The 19,072-nt window shown below is 45.2% G+C and overlaps 1 protein-coding gene across 4 annotated transcripts in view; it reads right to left on the reverse strand.

Moving 5' to 3' along the window:
* The window catches only part of LOC110490773 (semaphorin-3C), a 56,398-nt gene that overhangs the window by 24,214 nt on the left and 13,112 nt on the right, over positions 1 to 19,072 (reverse strand). For all 4 annotated transcript variants that reach the window (XM_090200775.1, XM_036944874.2, XM_036944875.2 and 1 more), the window contains exon 2: positions 16,368 to 16,540. In XM_090200775.1, the coding sequence (XP_090056901.1) occupies positions 16,368 to 16,503 (136 nt within the window). In that variant the 5' untranslated portion in view covers positions 16,504 to 16,540. The remainder of the gene's footprint in view (positions 1 to 16,367; positions 16,541 to 19,072) is intronic.

Consider the following 19,072-nt stretch of genomic DNA (forward strand, 5'->3'; position numbering starts at 1 on the left):
AGATCCACATCTCAAAAGCTTTACAGCTTAGGAGATAGTGTCGCATTGGGCTCAGGGAGATATTGGGTTAGCTCAAGCCTTCGGCTCATCAGGCTAAAGATGTTCAACAGCAGCTCTGCCAGAGATCAGGCAAGCCAGGCGTGCCACCAGGGGTGAAGAGGTAACTAATTAAAACCATGCTTCACTCCAAACCACTCTTACCTACATCCCTCCAGAATAACAGGCAGGGGAGAGATTTAAAGACCTTCTTGGAAAGGGTTTTATTTAATATTTTTCTTATCCTTGAGGGAAAGGAGTGTTCAGTTTACAAGCCTGCGGGCTCCTGCTTCTGTTTTTCCTGGAGCAAAAGGTGTTGACTCTCACTTAATGATTCCTGTTTACAGAATGTTTTATTGTAGCCCTGCTCAATGTGGATCTGGAATCCCCCCTAAAGTCAATGCTCTTGGTACAGTCTGATTCTATCCATATTCTCCCTCTGGAACATTCCACAAGGGGAACAAAGTGTTCAGAGGGGTGTGGGGTGAGGTGGCCCGGGTGAAATAACTGTTATTATTATCATTAACTCTGTATTGTTTTCTCAGTGGAGGAATTGGAGACTTTCATGTTTCCTCCCGTGGGTGGAAGCCCTAACTAAGTCCAGTGTTTTGGGGGGAAACGCGGCAGGCGTGCGTCACATGACCCCGCCACCCAACTGATCCACAGTGAGGCGAGCATTGCCTCTGGTGCATACCATGGGATCCAGTGTCTGTCTGCTCATCATGACCCCACCAGGAAACACATGAGTCATGCCTGGGCAAGCATTACAGCCTTCTATCTAAATGTCACAATAGCCGTTGGTGTACCACACCTGCACTCTCTAAAGAAAACAACAAGACTCACTTCAAGTGCTTTCTCCATCATTTTCTACCTAAGATACATGGGATTGCACAATTTAACATGGGTCTAATTTATAATGAGATAGGCTTACAAAGAGAGATGGTGGCAGGCAGGTCTGTGGATGTTTATTCTACTACCCATTAACCTTTGACCTGATGGGATCGGAGGTCATCCTTGTGGGACGAGTTAAGATTTTGACCCCATAACATTAATACGTGGCTGTGGAAATGTAATCTAAACTTAAACTATATAATGTCTGTCATAGATCAGTAATAATGAGTTCCAGAAGTATTGCTTAAAGCATTTGAGGACCGTGGCTGATACAGTACTGTCTGTTGCCATATAAATCATTGGGTTGACATTCAAACCCATGCTCTTACGATGAGCTCGGGCCTGTTTATTGAAAACCAAATGATCAAATGGGAGCTCCCATATGCTCTCATCACAATGAATTATAAATCCATCAGGTTGTAGTAATATTTATTAGTCATGGTCTTAGCCTGCTTTCCACTATGATGCCATCACCAGCAGAGACCCTGAGTATGTCATAAGTGTTTGTGGATATAATTGGCAAAATTGTCCTTGTCTGTCCAGTTTGCTATGGCTGGTGCTGTTTATGTAGACTGGATTCACTCAGATGTGGCTTGAGGATAAACTGGCTCTAAATGTTAAGCATAATGAATAAGAATGTTGGTCATTGTTATTGGCTCGGTTGAAGTATTCAGGGGGTCATGAAATGGGAAGACATCACCCTTGACAGAAAGACGTTGGGGAGGTCTGGTATGTAGGTTGAGCTGCTGTGGTGATGACTGAGGATGAAATGGCGTGTCCCTTGTTGTTTAGGCATCATAGATAGGATACAAAAACATTTCTGGCCTCGTTATAGAACATGCCCGCAGTAGGAGAACGCAGAGCAGTGTTGAGGACTGAGTAGAGGATTGTGGGTAGTCTATTATTTATGTGGGCAGGTGGGCCGCACCTTCCCCCGTGTGCCTCCTGGTAGGACTCCAGAGTTCACTTTGACTGTGAGCGTTCACCCATGGGGGCTCCGCTGTGCAGGAATAGCGTTCTGACCAGGCGCGTTCACCCATGGGGGCTCCGCTTTGCAGGAATAGCGTTCTGACCAGGCGCGTTCACCCATGGGGGCTCCGCTGTGCAGGAATAGCGTTCTGACCAGGCGCGTTCACCCATGGGGGCTCCGCTGTGCAGGAATAGCGTTCTGACCAGGCGCGTTCACCCATGGGGGCTCCCGCTGTGCAAGAATAGCGTTCTGACCAGGCACGTTCACCCATGGGGGCTCCGCTGTGCAGGAATAGCGTTCTGACCAGGCACGTTCACCCATGGGGGCTCCGCTGTGCAGGAATAGCGTTCTGACCAGGCACGTTCACCCATGGGGGCTCCGCTGTGCAGGAATAGCGTTCTGACCAGGAGCGTTCACCCATGGGGGCTCCGCTGTGCAGGAATAGCGTTCTGACCAGGCGTGTTCACCCATGGGGGCTCCGCTGTGCAGGAATAGCGTTCTGACCAGGCGCGTTCACCCATGGGGGCTCCGCTGTGCAGGAATAGCGTTCTGACCAGGCGCGTTCACCCATGTAGTGGACTGCGGGTTGCAGAGCAGCCGACCGCTGCAGGTGATTCAGCACAGTAATACCTCTAGTGCCTTTGAAGAGTGGTTCATTTGTGAGAGCTTGGTCAAGCGGAAGCGGCACAAAAACCTTCAGTCGGGGCCAAGAGACCACAACGGTCATTCAATATTTAAGAGTGGTGGTGGGTTGCGGGCTTCGCATGGTCGTACACTGCCGCAGAGCAACTACAGATGTTATCTAGTCTGAGTGAAGTAGTCTACATATTTCGCATGCAAGACTAAAACCCAGATATAAATCCATACTAGCGGTCACCCAAGACATTGGGTCAGAGATCCTCGATGGTGATAATGTAACTAATGAGCCTAATGGATACACATTCACCTTGACATTACAGCAGGATCTCAGATTATCTATATTTCATCAGCTTATTAACACACTTTTGATTCACATTTGCATTGATCCCCTGTCTAGTGAACCATGTGCACGGAGGGCAAATCTGTTTTAGACAGCAGGCTTTTAATCCAGTCTAAAATGTACCCACCAGGAACGTCTAGTGACATGACAAGACTACAAGCTTTGATCATCATTCCCTATAAATGAGTCCTCTGTAAACTAAGGGAGGATAGCAGAGAAAGGCAACAACCGTCCTGCATGCCACATAGTACTGTCCAAAAGGAACAAAACAGTTGTGATGTCAGTCTGTACAATCTAAGTGAAAGGATTTGGGCAACAGCAGGGACTTGTCCTTCCGCCCATGATGGTTTTACTATAATTAAAATCAGAAGAGATTGCAGTGCTCAAGAGATTGCAGTGCTCATAGATGGGATAGGCCTTGTCTTGTTTCACAGTGCTGTGATTACATTGAGGGGGGGGGGGGGGGGGGGGGGAGAGATGGTGCCACCACAGAGAATAAGGAGTTTCCCTCCGGCGAAGTGAAAACCCATTACACGGAATGACAGACTAACTCTCCCATTTGTTAGGCTGATCAAAGTAGTGGGCCTCCACCATGATCCCCACCAGTAAACAAGCCAGTGGTGTTTTAGGTTTGGCTCGCCATACAAGGAACAGTTTATCACATTGCAGAATCGTAAAAATAGAGATTCAGCGCCGCTGGAAAGTACGCCGTCTGGCTTTTACAATAGCGATGACTTTGTGGGTCCCCCCAAGACCGGGTTTAAGGACATGGAGCCAGCAGTCTGTGCTGGTCGGCCCACTGAGCCACCCTGACAGACTCATTCTACTCTCCCTTTCTCTATGTGGGGGGCACCAGCTGGGGACTGACACTCTCAGGCTGTACTGAGCCATGACACCTGTAGTCCAGCTGTGTCCAGGCAGGGTCAGGTGCACAAGGAGGCAGGAGAGGTATCAAAAGTTCAGGATTACGGCATCGTGTGAACTGACAACTTCCTAATATGGATGCCGTACACGGTACAGCATGGTTCCAGCCAAGGCTTTATCTGGGGATGAAGTTTAAGAGAACCAAGTCTACACAACCAATATTTAATCCACTCTACTCATAGGAGTACTGCAAAGCTAGACTAGGTTAAATGGTTAACTAGGCCTGTGGAGTGTGAGTTCTTGCTGGATGTTGGCTACCTCGGTGTCTGAGAGCCAAAGGCCCAGAGGTCTTCAGACCCCATTAACACCACAGAGCTGGGCAGGCGGCCAATCACAAACCTCCCTTTGTGTCTCAGATTCAATGCAGTCCTTTTCAAATGGGCCGCACCCTTGAAGGCCATCATGAATTCATTAACCACATGCAAATGAGGCATCATCTATTTTCAACGAATAGGACCTGTGTTCCACTGTTTTCAGGGGCAGGAGTAGGCGGATCCCAATCACTCGCCTTGATAAATATTGAAGCATGGGCTTAGTACACCCCCGCCCCCTGATTCATGTACCCATTGAAGATGGAGTGGGTTTCTTTATAAACGTCTGACTTTAGACCTCTTGCCAAGTGTCGGTGCTCTTTGTGAGGACAATGCCACATCTCCTTGGGTTCAGTTCTGCATGGCTACACTCCTCTAATACAATGTTGGTACATTCACACATACTGCGCCACTCACAACCTTTATCCTGGCAACTCAAAGCTTCGGTCTGGCTCTGGAGACACTGACCCGCACGAGGACATTTCTTCCATCACCATGGGGATATAGGCCTAGCCTACAGTAACTCTACAGTATACAGTGTTTTGGCAGGTGGTATATAGGCAGGTAAAGCAGAGGGGGTGGTTTGGGTATCGTGCCAGAGTATGGTCTCCTCCTTGTCCCTCCTCGTAAAGAGGGACCACCCAGAGTGGCCAGTGCAGGGCGACAGAGTCGTCTGGCTGGCTGTCTATCTGACATTCTCCACATTCTCGGCCAGGCAAGAGGAGCAGGAGCACACAAACTCACCGCTCAAGCATCAACACACTCATCTCCATAGACATACAGGGAGAGGGACAACCGCTTGGCTGACTAACTCTCATCCCATCCAATATATCATCCTCTTCCCACCATTTTCTGCAAGTTACTGCATTATCTAGCAGTCTCCAGACATAATGTCAGGGGAATCTCATGGTCATATGTCGGATGACTATTCTCCTTTTAGTCTTTGGTATAACCTCCCTATCATTCATTTCTCACTCCATCTTCACTACGTAGGACACAAGGGTAGGACAAGATGGAACAAGAGTCTCAGAGTGTGGCTCTCTAAGACTCTGCAGGGTGAGGTTACTCATCACCAGCGTCAGAGCAATCTTCGTTACACGGATGACCTGAGATGCGGCGGCGTTGGGTAATATTCCCTTCAGGAGTCTGAAACCGGAGACGCAAATCAACCTGTCCATCACGCTAGCTAGCGTTAGCCTTAATTAGCACCTGGCATCTTCACCTGCCACAGAATCCCACCAACCCCATATAGGGCCTCTCACAACCTTTCACCTAACCAGTCCTCCGGTTACACCTTCACCCTGCCCGCAGATACCAAATCAAATGTATTTTTACTGTCAGTTAAGCTACAGACTACGGGCCCCATGAGACCAGAGGGAGAGTCAATATTGGACTATAAAATGTTCCTTCCTGTATTATACTTCTGCTAAAATGTTTTCTTCTATTCTACTACCATTTACTTTACGTACGTATTCTTAACTTCTATATCTTCTTCTTGTTGCATTGTTGAGAAGGAACCTGCAAGTAAGCGTTTGATTGGACGGTGTATACCATTTGACTAATAAAACTTGAAACTGTCAGGTTCAGGGGAGGTTTAATAGACAGTATTGGGCCATGAGATTCTCTGATTTATTAGTGATGGTGGTGGAATTGAAGCAAAGGCTGAGTAAAGTTTAGGCGAATGGGGCGGAGATGACATGTTGAGATCGTCGTTTTGTTGGATTACAACGTTAATATTTCCTGGCTGACATCATGCAGGTCAAATGGTCATGTCAGTGCTGTTGGATGATGGTGAGGGTCAGTGGTGTAAAGTACTTGACTATTTTTGACGACTTTTACTTCGCTACAGTGATTTCCACTGGTATAATAGAAAGTTAATCCAAAGAGTCACTCTGAGCCTTGTTCCATTGTTAGTGAATGCAGTGCATTCGGAATATACTCAGACCCCTTGACTTTTTCCACATGTTGTTACATTACAGCCCTTTTCTAAAATTGATTAAATTGTTTCCCCCCCAATCAATCTACAAACAATACCCCATAATGTCAAAGCAAAAACAGGTTTTTAGAAATGTTTTATAATGTAAAAAAATTACATGTTTTAAATATCACATTTACATAAGTGTTCAGACCCTTTACTCAGTACTTTGTTGAAGCACCTTTGGTCGAGATTACAGAGTCTTCTTGGGTATGACGCTACAAGCTTGGTACACCTGTATTTGGGGTGTTTCTCCCATTCTTCTCTGCAGATCCTCTCAAGCTCTGTCAGGTTGGATTGTGAGCGTCGCTGCACAGCTATTGTCAAGTCTCTCCAGAGATGTTAGATCGGTTTCAAGTCAGGGCTCTGGCTGGGCCACTCAAGGACATTCAGAGACTTGTCCCGAAGCCACTTCTGCGTTGTCTTGGCTGTGTGCTTAGGGATGTTGCCCTGTTGGAAGGTGAACCGTCGCCGCTGTCTGATGTCAGTGCTCTGGAGCAAGTTTTCATCAAGGATCTCTGTACTTTTCTCTGTTCATTTTCACAATCCTGACTAGTCTCCCAGTCCCTGCCACTGAAAAACATCCCCACAGCATGATGCTACCACCACCATGCTTCACCGTAGGGATGGTGCAAGGTTTCCTCCAGACGAGACGCTTGGCATTCAGGCTAAAGAGTTCAACCTTGGTTTCATCAGACCAGAGAATCTTGTTTCTCACGGTCTGAAAGTCCTTTAGGTGTCTTTTGGCAAACTCCAAGCGGGCTTTCATGTGCCTTTTACTGAGGACCACTCTACCATAAAGGCCTGATTGGTGGAGAGCTGCAGAGATGGTTGTCCTTCTGGAAGGTTCTCCCATCTCCACATAGGAACTCTGGAGCTCTGTCAAAGTGATCATTTGGTTCTTGGTCACCTCCTTGAGCAAGGCCCTTCTCCCCCGATTTCTCAGTTTGGCTGGGCAGCCAGCTCTAGGAAGAGTCTTGGTGTTTCCAAACTTCTTCCATTTAAGAATAATGGAGGCCACTGTGATCTTGGAGACCTTCAATGCTGCAGACATTTTAGGGTACCCTTCCCAGATCTGTGCCTCGACACAAACCTATGTCAGAGCAAGCACACACCGGTCTATATAAGCTCTACGGACAATTCCTTCGACCTCATGTCCTGGTTTATGCTCTGACATGCACTGTCAACCTTTCCAAACCATGTCCAATCAATTTAATATAGTGGACTGCAATAAAGTTGTAGAACCATCTCAAGGATGATCAATGGAAACAGGACTCACCTGAGCCCAATTTCGAGTATCATAGTAATGGGTCTGAATACTTATGTAAATAAGGTATCTGTTTTTTTAATGCATTTGCAATGTCTAAAAAACAGTTTTCACTTTGTCATTATAGCATATTGTGTGTAGATCTATGAGATAAAAAAAAAGATCATTGTTACAGTAAGGCTGTTACATAACAAAATGTGGTTAAAGGGAAAGGGTCTGAATACTTTCCCAATGCACTGTATGTAATAGTCTAGCTGTGTTAGTTGAACATTTTCCCTTTTATTATGTAGATAACCTTGGCCTTTTTCTATGGAAACTCACTTAAGCTCAAAACTAGTATGAGAATAGTTCTGTGTGCAAAATAAAATATTTAATGATACATCTGTAAAAAAGACAGAAAAACAACATTGAGAATACATTTCACAGAATCAATAGCCTAAATTCTCAAAGACCAACCGTCACCATTTTCATTTAACCTTGTGTATCTTCCAGAAAGATACTGTCTCTTCCATATTGATGGCCATTGATTTCCCTTCAACATGGTGCACGGGATGAACACTAAAACATTAATCTGGGGCGGCAAGGTCAAAGACAGGAATGTCAAAACACCGAGACAGGAAGAGAAAGGGGAGAAAGGAGAGAAAAGGTATGACTGACAGAAGGCTTGTCAAACCCTGTCTGCAAACACAGCAGCCGTAGGCTTTGCTGCAGCCTGTACCCGCTAACCTTCACTGGAGAATGTCCTGTTTCTAACTCAATCAATTAGCTCGGCTAGTAACAGGACACATGCCTGGAGACACAAACAACAACCACACAAAAAAATTACCCTTGTCAGCCTGGTTATTTGTATGTCTAAACATCTCTCTGTCGACAGTATTGACAGGTCACCGGTTTGTATAGCCTTGAACTCCCTGGAGCATACCATCACGGATGTGACTTCACTTCAAAAGCAAATTATGTTGCAAATTAAATTTAGATGCACTCTGGGAAAAATATTGTAAAGCAGATATGGGATGCTGTGTGAAATTATAAGCATTTTACATTTTACTTCCATGCCCCTGAGCACTAATGCAGACACACTGGTCCACTTTTGCCCCTCGTCAGCCCTGCCTATAACCTTTGACGACCTTCGACTTCCTATTGGCCCTGCTGACGACCATGCAGGCAGCAGTCTGTTTGACCTATCCAGGCCCCGTAATTGCGGAGGGGTCGGGGATAGAAGACAAAAGGGCAAACCTACAGAGAACACATTATCATGAGATCTGGGGCAAGTTAGGCGATTTATGGTCAGGTTTAAAGGTTTAGGTTCGGCAAGGATAAAACGTTGAACATCAAACCACTGGCTCAGACCTTCCCATTAGATGTAAAGTGTGAGACATTATCTTACAGGAGGTGAATGTTACATTGGCACGGTTCTGCTGTTTATCTTCCAAATGATTCCTTCACGTAGGAATTCAGAGAATGTTTTACTTTGGCTGTGTTTCAGTTTCACTGAATGCACCTTATGATTTCCCTCAGTAAAACGCAAACGTTTTTCAGGATACCTGAAGTATTCCAAATATTCACTTAACAGCTCACAGCCTCAATTTGTTTTATAAAGAGGGACGAAAAAAACCCTGGTCAGTTTCCATGGTGATTCAGCGGAAAGGTATACCATCAGAAAGTAATCAAATGTGAAGAATTTGCATGAGCACACACCCACACACCATCCCACAATTAAATAAACATACTTTACAGTTGGACGAGCACCCGATTGTCATCCTTTATAAGTAATGAGGGCTAGGAGGAGATTCTAATGACGCATGATAAAAGAAGGAACTGATCTGAGGAAGCTGGGGAACCAGAGCATCCGTTCTATGGTGAAAGGCTGTGAGACAGACGGCTGTGTGTGTGAGACGTCTGGTTCCGCTCAGGGTTTGGCTGAGAACAGGAGTAGCTCCCAGAGAGAGGGAACATTCATTACAAGAACACCATCTTAATCAATCTCCCACACATCTCTAACTGCAGCTAAGCGACCAAGGCTCTCTACCAAGGACTAGACAGGAGGATTCAAATAGACACCTGCTAAACACACACACATACACTTTACTTTTTTTCCCCAACATAATTTCCATAGTGACACCCTGACCACCAGCAGTGTTTTACCAGGATAGAAGGACATTAATGACATCTTAAACAAAGACCACCACCCACCCTGAGCCACACGCACCCTGTCAGCGGTGACAGTGACCATGACTTTCAACACCCACTGCCTTAGTGTATAATCCTCTCCACAATCCCCCAGAGAGAAACAAAACCCAAATCATCCTACCAGATCGTATACAGACAGCCTTAGATGTGTAATAAATCTTCTTAGGGTTAGGCCCCCTTTTTTTCTAAATTTCCACCTGAATGACGTGCCCAAAGTAAACTGCCTGTTGCTCAGGCCCTGAAGCCAGGATATGCATATAATTGGTACCACTGGAAAGAAAACACTTTGAAGTTTGTAGAAATGTTAAAATAATGTAGGAGAATATAACACAATAGGTATGGTAGGAGAAAATCCAAAGAGAAATCAACCGGAATATTTTTATTTGAGAGAGACCATGCTCTTACAATGGAAAGTATAAGGGCATACTGGAAATTAGCTTCCTGGATGCAATTCCTATGGCTTCTACTGGGTGTCAGCAGTCTATGTGCAAGGTTTCTTCAAAAAAGGTAACTTCAAAAATGAAGAAGAAATATCAGTTTTAGTACAGGGACCCAGTCTTGGAAATTTGTGTTTGCTCTCGCCATGACAGAACACACCTGCTAAAATCGGTTTCCTATTGAACATACTTCTTTCCGTAAGAAATAATACAGTTTTCTTATATTTTAGGGTATCTGAGGAGTAAGTAGAAACATATTTTGACTTGTTGAAACAAAGTTTAGGGGTAGATTTTCAGATTCCTTTCTCTATATGTTGAACGAGTGGATTACTCAAATCGATGGTGCCAACTAAATTGACTTTTTGGGATATAAAGAAGGATTTTATCTAACAAAACGACACTATATGTTATAGCTGGGACCCTTTTATTGACAAATCAGAGTAAGATTTTCAAAAGGCAAGTGAATATTTAATCGCTATTAGTGAATTTATGAAACCTGTCCCGGTGGATAAATATTTTGATGTGGGGCGCCGTCCTCAAACAATTACATGGCATGTTTTCACTGTAATAGTTACTGTAAATCGGACAGTGCAGTTAGAGTAACAAGAATTTAAGCTTTCAACCAATATGAGACACTTTTATATGTACCTAAATGTTTAATATTCATACCTTTTAGGATTATTTATTTGAATAGCGCACCCTCCAGTTTCCCCGGAAGTTGTCCCGCTTGTGGGACGCCTAGGCTTAAGAAGAAGTTGCCATAGCCCTGGGCTCGCAACTCGTTAATATGGCCTCCTAACAATTAGATGAGGGCTAAAACATTGTCTTCCTGGCATGTAAACTCACTGGCAGGTGCAGAACGCAGCCTAACAAAGGTTGTGAAATGTTTCACCTGGGTCAAACAACAGAAAGTATCAACATGGCATGAGCCAGGGCCTTTCTGACCAAGAAACTGATGATCAAACGTTTTCTTCTATGCTCAGCGATTTGGCTAAATAAACTGAGATGACATCCAGATACTGCATGTTTGAAAGTCTTTTTTTTGCGGGGTAAAAAGCCAAGAGAGAGAAGTTCATTCGGTTTCTGATTAAAAGCGTATCACCTATGTCACTGAATCCATTTGAGAAAGGACAATGCTATATGACCACTGGACTAGATCCAGATACATTTTCCACCTTAGTTGAAATGGAAACAAATCTCCATTAATCTATAGCAGGGATTTAAATCAACACAGATTATCAACATCGCAGTGCACTTGATTTGTGGACCATGACAGAGGTGGTAGTAGTAGCCATCAAATCACCACGCCAAGGGCTCCAAATCACAAAGCTTTCTCTGAGCAGGTGAAGTGTGAATCTGAATGGACTAGGTAATCCTAGCCCAGGATTCAGCCAAATATTTTATTACATTTTCTCTGCTTTTGTTTGGATCCTGGCCTTGGATTAGACCTAGCCCAGTCTAATCTACACCTCACCTGCTCAGAGAAAGCTATAGGAAGCCTCACTGTTAGTGGTTTATTATTCAGTCCTTAGTCCTGGGCTTTGTACCATTCTCACATTTTAATGATTCATGGGAAAATATGGCCCTTATCTTCTTTTATCCATGGTTGACAAAACACAGATTTCGGAACACTCTGCTATTCATTATTTTAACTTTCACTGAGACAACAGATGGAGTCTGTGTTTTGGAATATATGAAATGAAAGGGGACGCGAGACTAAATATTGGAGAAAATAAAAGTGATTGAAAACAAAAGTTTAAAAACAAATCCCTTATCATGCTAGTAAATCCATAATGATTTTTGCAAAGAATTGAAGCCCCTCGTTTATTTTCCAGCTTTATTGAAACGTATGGCTGTATTCGACTGTTTATTATATAGGACTGCGTTCTGGGGCCTGCGTTTCTCACTGTTTATTATATAGGGCTGCGTTCTGGGGCCTGCGTTTCTCACTGTTTATTATATAGGGCTGCGTTCTGGGGCCTGCGTTTCTCACTGTTTATTATATAGGGCTGCGTTCTGGGGCCTGCGTTTCTCACTGTTTATTATATAGGGCTGCGTTCTGGGGCCTGCGTTTCTCACTGTTTATTATATAGGACTGCGTTCTGGGGCCTGCGTTTCTCACTGTTTATTATATAGGGCTGCGTTCTGGGGCCTGCGTTTCTCACTGTTTATTATATAGGACTGTGTTCTGGGGCCTGCGTTTCTCACTGTTTATTATATAGGGCTGCGTTCTGGGGCCTGCGTTTCTCACTGTTTATTATATAGGGCTGCGTTCTGGGGCCTGCGTTTCTCACTGTTTATTATATAGGGCTACGTTCTGGGGCCTGCGTTTTTCACTGTTTATTATTGTGTTTTGGTTGTTGTCCCATTGCATTGCGTTTGCCTCTCCGAGACAATATTAAGCAGTGTGAGGGAGCAGGAATGTCAGTGACGGCAACCTCTCCTGGAGACGCAAGCTGACTCACTCAGCCACGTGAACCTGCCTTACCCTCGGCTAGAGTTTCAGGAGAGAGGGAAGAAAAGATGGGTAGCTAGAGGGAGAGAGAGAGAAAGAGAGAGAGAGTGAGATAATGTGTACTGACACAAGTCTCCTCCCAGAGTTTGTTTTCTCTTATTTTGGTTTAGTCAGTTTAGGCTGTAGTAAGAAAGAGTGTTTACTCCAGGGAACTACAGTATATCTCGCCTCCAGTGCAGAACCTTTAACACACACCCTTACACTTGCTGCTGACTGGACCCCCCACCTGTTACCCTCTCTGGGCCCTGCACCTCTCTTCTCCCCACCCTGGTACTGGAGAGAGCCCATGCACCCCAAATACTTCCCTCAGTGGGGAAATCCACACTGGAGTTTATTGGAGAGAAGAGCCCTCTCCCTGGGTCAGAGGAGTATAAACTCCCTACATCTGGATCTCTCCCAGGCAGAAGCTCCACTGAAGGCAGGATGAGATATGGAGCCTGTCCGCCCCAACGGCAAATTATTTCCATCTCCACCAACAAAGATCAGTTCAGCTCAACTCCCCTGTGCTTAACATCTAGGATAGAATAGCTCTAAAATCACAGCATGGAAGCTAACCAACACCTGAAATTTTGGCTCCCAATCACATCTCCATTCCTTTCTTTACTTTGAAACGTCCTTCTGGTCACTGCCAAATCCCCTCCCCTTCTGTTTTCACACTAATTCAATCCAATGAGTCCCATGAGAACGAAGCACAGCGAAGCACCTACATACATCATCCTAAGTGACAGACACACATCTGACTTTAAAAAAAAGAAGAGCTTCTACCGGTCCACCACAAAACCAGAGCTAACCAACCAAGAACCACGTTAGAACATATTTGACTGATAATCGCTCCCTTTGACGTTTCACTAAGATACAGTAGAACTACACTAAAGCAAGAAGTGGGGACAAATCAAATCCACACATGGAAAAGGGATTGACCAATCCCATGATCAGCAGCAGGGATAGATTCATTCCCAGTATGTTGATGGTGAATCCTGGAGGATAGACATTTTAACAGGGCAGGAGTGAATAGGCCTACCGTGGTTGTATGTAAAACCACAGAGGTATTTGAGTGGTTTGGTCTGTTTGCAGTGAAGTTAGCAGGCTTTTTCCAAGCCACCAGTAATGCTCCACACATCACCTAGACAAGAGTATACAGCCTGGGTCCTGTCTGTGAGCAGCTCTACTGAGTTGGGCGTTTCACTGCCTGTCTCTGGGCTACAGCACTGGGCTACAGCACTCAAGACAATCATAGAGAAACACAGAGAGAAGAGAGGGAGAGGAGAGAGAACGTCAGTAAATGAAAGGAGAAAGGAGAGACAGTAGGAGAAAAGGGGCAGAGAGAGGATGAGAGCCAGTGAGAGGAAGAGAAAGGTGCCTGGAGTCAAGGAAAAAGATGACCACAATACATCACAGCCGTTCCAAAAACAATGAGTCACAGTCACAACACCTCTTAACACTGTCTGAGCACCTAGATGCTGCACAGACACATGTGCAACACAGACATGAACTCAGCAAAAAAGGAAACACCCCTTTTTCAGGACCCTGTCTTTCAAAGGTAATTCATAAAAATCCAAATAACTTCACAGATCTTCATTGTAAAGGGTTTTAACACTGTTTCTCATGCTTGTTCAATGAACCATAAACAATTAGTGAACATGCACCTGTGGAACAGTCGTTAAGATATTAACAGCTTACAGACGGTAGGCAATTACGGTCACAGTTATGAAAACTTAGGACACTAAAGAGGCCTTTCTACTGACTCTGAAGAACACCAAAAGAAAGCTGCCTAGGGTCCCTGCTCATCTGCGTGAACATGCCTTTGGCATGCTGCAAGGAGGCATGAGGACTGCAGATGTGGCCAGGGCAAGAAATTGCAATGTCTGTACTGTGAGATGCCTAAGACAGCGCTACAGGGAGACAGGGCGTACAGCTGATCGTCCTCGTAGTGGCAGACCACGTGTAACAACACCTGCACAGGATCGGTACATCTGAACATCACACCTGCGGGCCAGGTACAGGATGGCAACAACAACTGCCCGAGTTACACCAGGAACGCACAATCCCTCTGTCAGTGCTCAGACTGTCTGCAATAGGCTGAGAGACGCTGGACTGAGGGCTGTAAGCCTGTTATAAGGCAGGTCCTCACCAGACATCACCGGCAACAACGTCGCCTATAGGCACAAACCCACCGTCGCTGGACCAGACAGGACTGGCAAAAAGTGCTCTTCACTGATGAGTCGCGGTTTTGTCTCACCAGGGGTGGTGGTCAGATTCGCGTTTAACGTCAAAGATATGAGCGTTACACCGAGGCCTGTACTCTGAAGCGGGATCGATTTGGAGGTGGAGGGTCCGTCATGGTCTGGGGCGGTGTGTCACAGCATCATCGGACTGAGCTTGTTGTCATTGCAGGCAATCTCAATGCTACAGGGAAGACATCCTCCTCCCTAATGTGGTACCCTTCCTGCAGGCTCATCCTGACATGACCCTCCAGCATGACAATGCCACCAGCCATACTGCTCGTTCTGTATGTGATTTCCTGCAAGACAGGAATGTCAGTGTTCTGCCATGGCCAGCGAAGAGCCTGGATCTCAATCCCATTGAGCACGTCTGGGACCTGTTGGATCGGAGGGTGAGTGCTAGGGCCATTCCCCCCAGAAATGTCCGGGAACTTGCAGGTGCTTTGGTGGAAGAGTGGGGTAACATCTCACAGCAAGAACTGGCAAATCTGGTGCAGTCCATGAGGAGGAGATGCACTGCAGTACTTAATGCAGCTGGTGGCCACACAAGATATTGACTATTTCTTTTGATTTTGAACCCCCCCTTTGTTCAGAGACACATTATTCAATTTCTGTTAGTCACATGTCTGTGGAACTTGTTCAGTTTATGTCTCAGTTGTTGAATCTTGTTGTGTAAATATTTGTATGAACATATGTTAAGTTTGCTGAAAATAAAAGCTGTTGACAGTGAGAGGACGTTTCTTTTTTTGCTGAGTTTAGCACAACCACACAGTCTCTCCTGCATTGGGCCTGAAGGTACTGAAAGATGATCAAACATACCCATCAGTTTCTGTACAACATCAACACCAGTGTACAGTTACACCACTTATGAGGAGGGGTAGCTGGTTCCTGAAAGCATGAGAAACAAGAAACAACCCCTCCTCCCCCGCAAACTCCTTCCTAGTTCATAGGGTTAATAATTCATCCAATTATCTGTGTCATGGAAATTAAATAGAAGAAGAATCAGACCAAGAGTCTGTAACAACACTCACAGGGAAAGGAAACTGTGCCTCCACCCACTGTGTGTGTTTAACGTTAACCAGGACCAGGCTGAGCCAGGGCAGTCAGTCATTCATGACACAGTACAGTACAATCTCACAGAGGTACGGCTCTGGCTCGCCTCAATGACATGGAACAGAACAAAGAAATGGAACCACGATTTCAGGGTCTCACAGGCCGAAACCAAGAACATGTCGATGTTAAGGCCCACAGGGACTATGCAGCATGGGTACTTTAAAGGTTAGAGCCGGCCTCCCACTATCTGGTGGAGAACACTGATTAAATGTCAGTCAAGGGAACATTCAACGATCTCATCTCAGACATTGCAGAGAAGGTAATTATAGAGTATTTTCTCATTAGTTCAAAATGACAAAGATGATTGTACATCCTCTGGTTGGGCATCAATCTGTTATTGACCATATGTGACCCATTAACACTATAAACTAATAGCTTCATTGTGTTTCATCACAGCTGTGGTAAAACACAGCAGACCAGGATGAGACTAAGCCTAAGAGGTAATGCTTTACGGATGTTCTGTAGAAGGTTAGATGGAGGGCATGTCTGTCCGATGCTTAGGAATTCACTGTTGGAGTAAACAGGACATTTCTTTACCTTCGAAGGAGAGGAAGACTCTTGGCAGTGGCTGGAGGAAGCTGGAGACACAAGTGAGGAGGAGAGAGAGAGCCAGGAGGGTGGATCTGACTCCTATCCAGGGCGGGGTCTTAACGACCCCCTCCGGCCACCTCATGACAGCAGGGCCTCACACCACACCTAGTCCAAATAACCTGAGGGAGGAAGAGAGAGGGACATCACTGGTCAGACTACAGTACCACAGATATGGCAGGGATGTTCAAATCCAGTCCACGAGGGCCACAGCACTGCTGATTTTATTATCTTCCCGGTAGTTAATAGATCCCAGTAATTGATTGATTCACTCATCTGGTTTCCCAGGTCTGAAACAATTCCTGATTAGAACGGTAGGATGACAACTAGCAGTGATGCAGCCCTCCATGATCTATTCCTGTCCTATGGTGTCTACTTCCTGTCCTATGGTAACTACGTCCGGTTCTAATAATAACACTAAATAAGGAGGATCCGTTTTAAAGGAGAGAGATCAGAGCGTCACATGACAGTTAAATCCATCAGTTACCACATCGTTTAACATGGCTCACTGTTAAATATGGATGAGATTCATCTACACAAAAGAGCTGGGGGAGAATCTCCTGCCCTGCCTTCACTCTGCTTCCATTATTGGACAAGAGGAGCTCCATTATTGATGAAGACAGGTATTACCAGGGGATCTTCTCCTGTAGAGAGATTCTCTTACTGCGAACCAAAAAATGTGCAGGCTCTTCTGCCCATGGCCATGCCACTCAATGTATTGTACGCAAAGTATCCATATTGGTTTAATAACAAAACAAAAAAAATGGGGGAGACAATAAAATGCACCTAAACAAAGGCAGATCTATATTCTCATGGCTTATAGATGAGGGTGGGATATCTATGAAACTTTCAATTTGGGATGCAGCTGACGGAAAGGTTGAGGCACTGGGATCAGATGAACCATATATCACCCAGCTGAAATGTAACCTGCATGACGGGCTTGGGTCGTCGTTTGAGGGGCCGCGTGTGAAGAATTAGAACGCATATGGAAAAGTGCAGAAGGGTTAAGATCTCTTTGGCAGAATGGCTTCCTAAACCGGCCCTAGCCCTCCCTATCCCAGCCCACCCTAGCTGGGGTGAGTTCACGGAGAGAGAAGCCCTTGCGCTGGACTGGAGATGTCAGCCTCACAGCTGCTTAAGCCATCGCTGGAGACCGGAGCCTCTACTGCTGTTGAGTGCCAGGAGTCATTACAGTGAGAGAAGACACAGGCCTGCCATGACACACCACCTCAGCAGGATTAGACACATACAACTGAAACTTCTCTCCTGCTTTAAATCTACCACGGTCATACTGTATAACCTGTCAGGTGATATCATGGAGATCCCTACAAATATGACTGGCACCTAGCTAGTACAACTGACCCGCCCAACTGACCTCCATGTACACAACCAAACTCCACATTGATGTACATAACAGCCTTATAAGGAGCAATGCTCCACATTCTGGTGTACAAAGCCATGTGGATAGCCATAAACATTCATTTGTCTGGCGAGACTGTAGTCAGTCCAGAAATACTGCTGCTTGCTGAAGCCTTGCCAGGAATCCTGGCGATGACAATTAAATCGGTCTCCACAAAGGAGGTGGACTTGAATAAATACAGCAATACATTACCGAAGGGGTATAAGAATAATTGGGTTTATTGTGTGTTGTTTGGCCCTTTGCCTAAGGAATGTTCCATCTGACCACTTCAGAGGGAGTCTCTCTTTTCAAAAACGACCAGTCGATGAATGTATGATGACATTTTAAAACCGATTCGTTTTTCCTAGATGCTGAACAGGAGATCTGATCATCTGGCTCTGCCATAATGTCCTTATTGAATGAGAGAAATTCCTCTGTCTTTTGTAATGGACTATTCATATTTCACACAATTGAGCAGGTTTACAGTGCATTCGGAAAGAATTCAGACCTCTTGACTTTTTTCACATTTAGTTTTGTTACAGACTTATTCTAAAATGTATTAAATTAATGTTTTTTTTCTCAATCTACACACAGTAACAATGGCAAAGCGAAAACAGGTTTTTACATTATTTACATAAGTATTCAAACCCTTTGCTATGAGACTCAAAATTGAGCTCAGGTGCATCCTGTTTCCATTGATCATCTTGAGATGTTTCTACAAATTGGTTGGAGTCCACCTGTGGTAAATTCAATTGATTGGACATGATTTGGAAAGGCACACAGCTGTCAGAGCAAAAACCAAGCCATGAGGTCGAAGGAATTGTCCGTAGAGCTCATGTCTTGGTTTTTGCTCTGACACAGGATTGTGTCGAGGCACAGATCTGGGAAGGGTACCAAAAAATGTCTGCAGCACTGAAGGTCCCCAAGAACACTCCATCATTCTTAAATGGAACCATTAAGACTCTTCCTAGAGCTGGCCGCTCGGCCTAACTGAGCAATCGGGGGAGAAGGGCCTTGGTCAAGGAGGTGACCAAGAACCAGATGGTCACTTCTACAGATCTCCAGAGTTACTCTGGGGAGATGGGAGAACCATCCAGAAGGACAACCATCTCTGCAACACTCCACCAATCAGGCATTTATGGTAGAGTGGCCAGACGGAAGCCAGACGGAAGCCACTCTTCAGTAAAACACACATGACAGCCCAAAAGGCACCTAAAGACTCTCAGACCACGGGAAATGAGATTCTCTTGTCTGA

The sequence above is a fragment of the Oncorhynchus mykiss genome, chromosome 15, assembly GCF_057628025.1.
Source record: "Oncorhynchus mykiss isolate SJ-2025 chromosome 15, ASM5762802v1, whole genome shotgun sequence".
Lineage (NCBI taxonomy): Eukaryota > Metazoa > Chordata > Actinopteri > Salmoniformes > Salmonidae > Oncorhynchus > Oncorhynchus mykiss.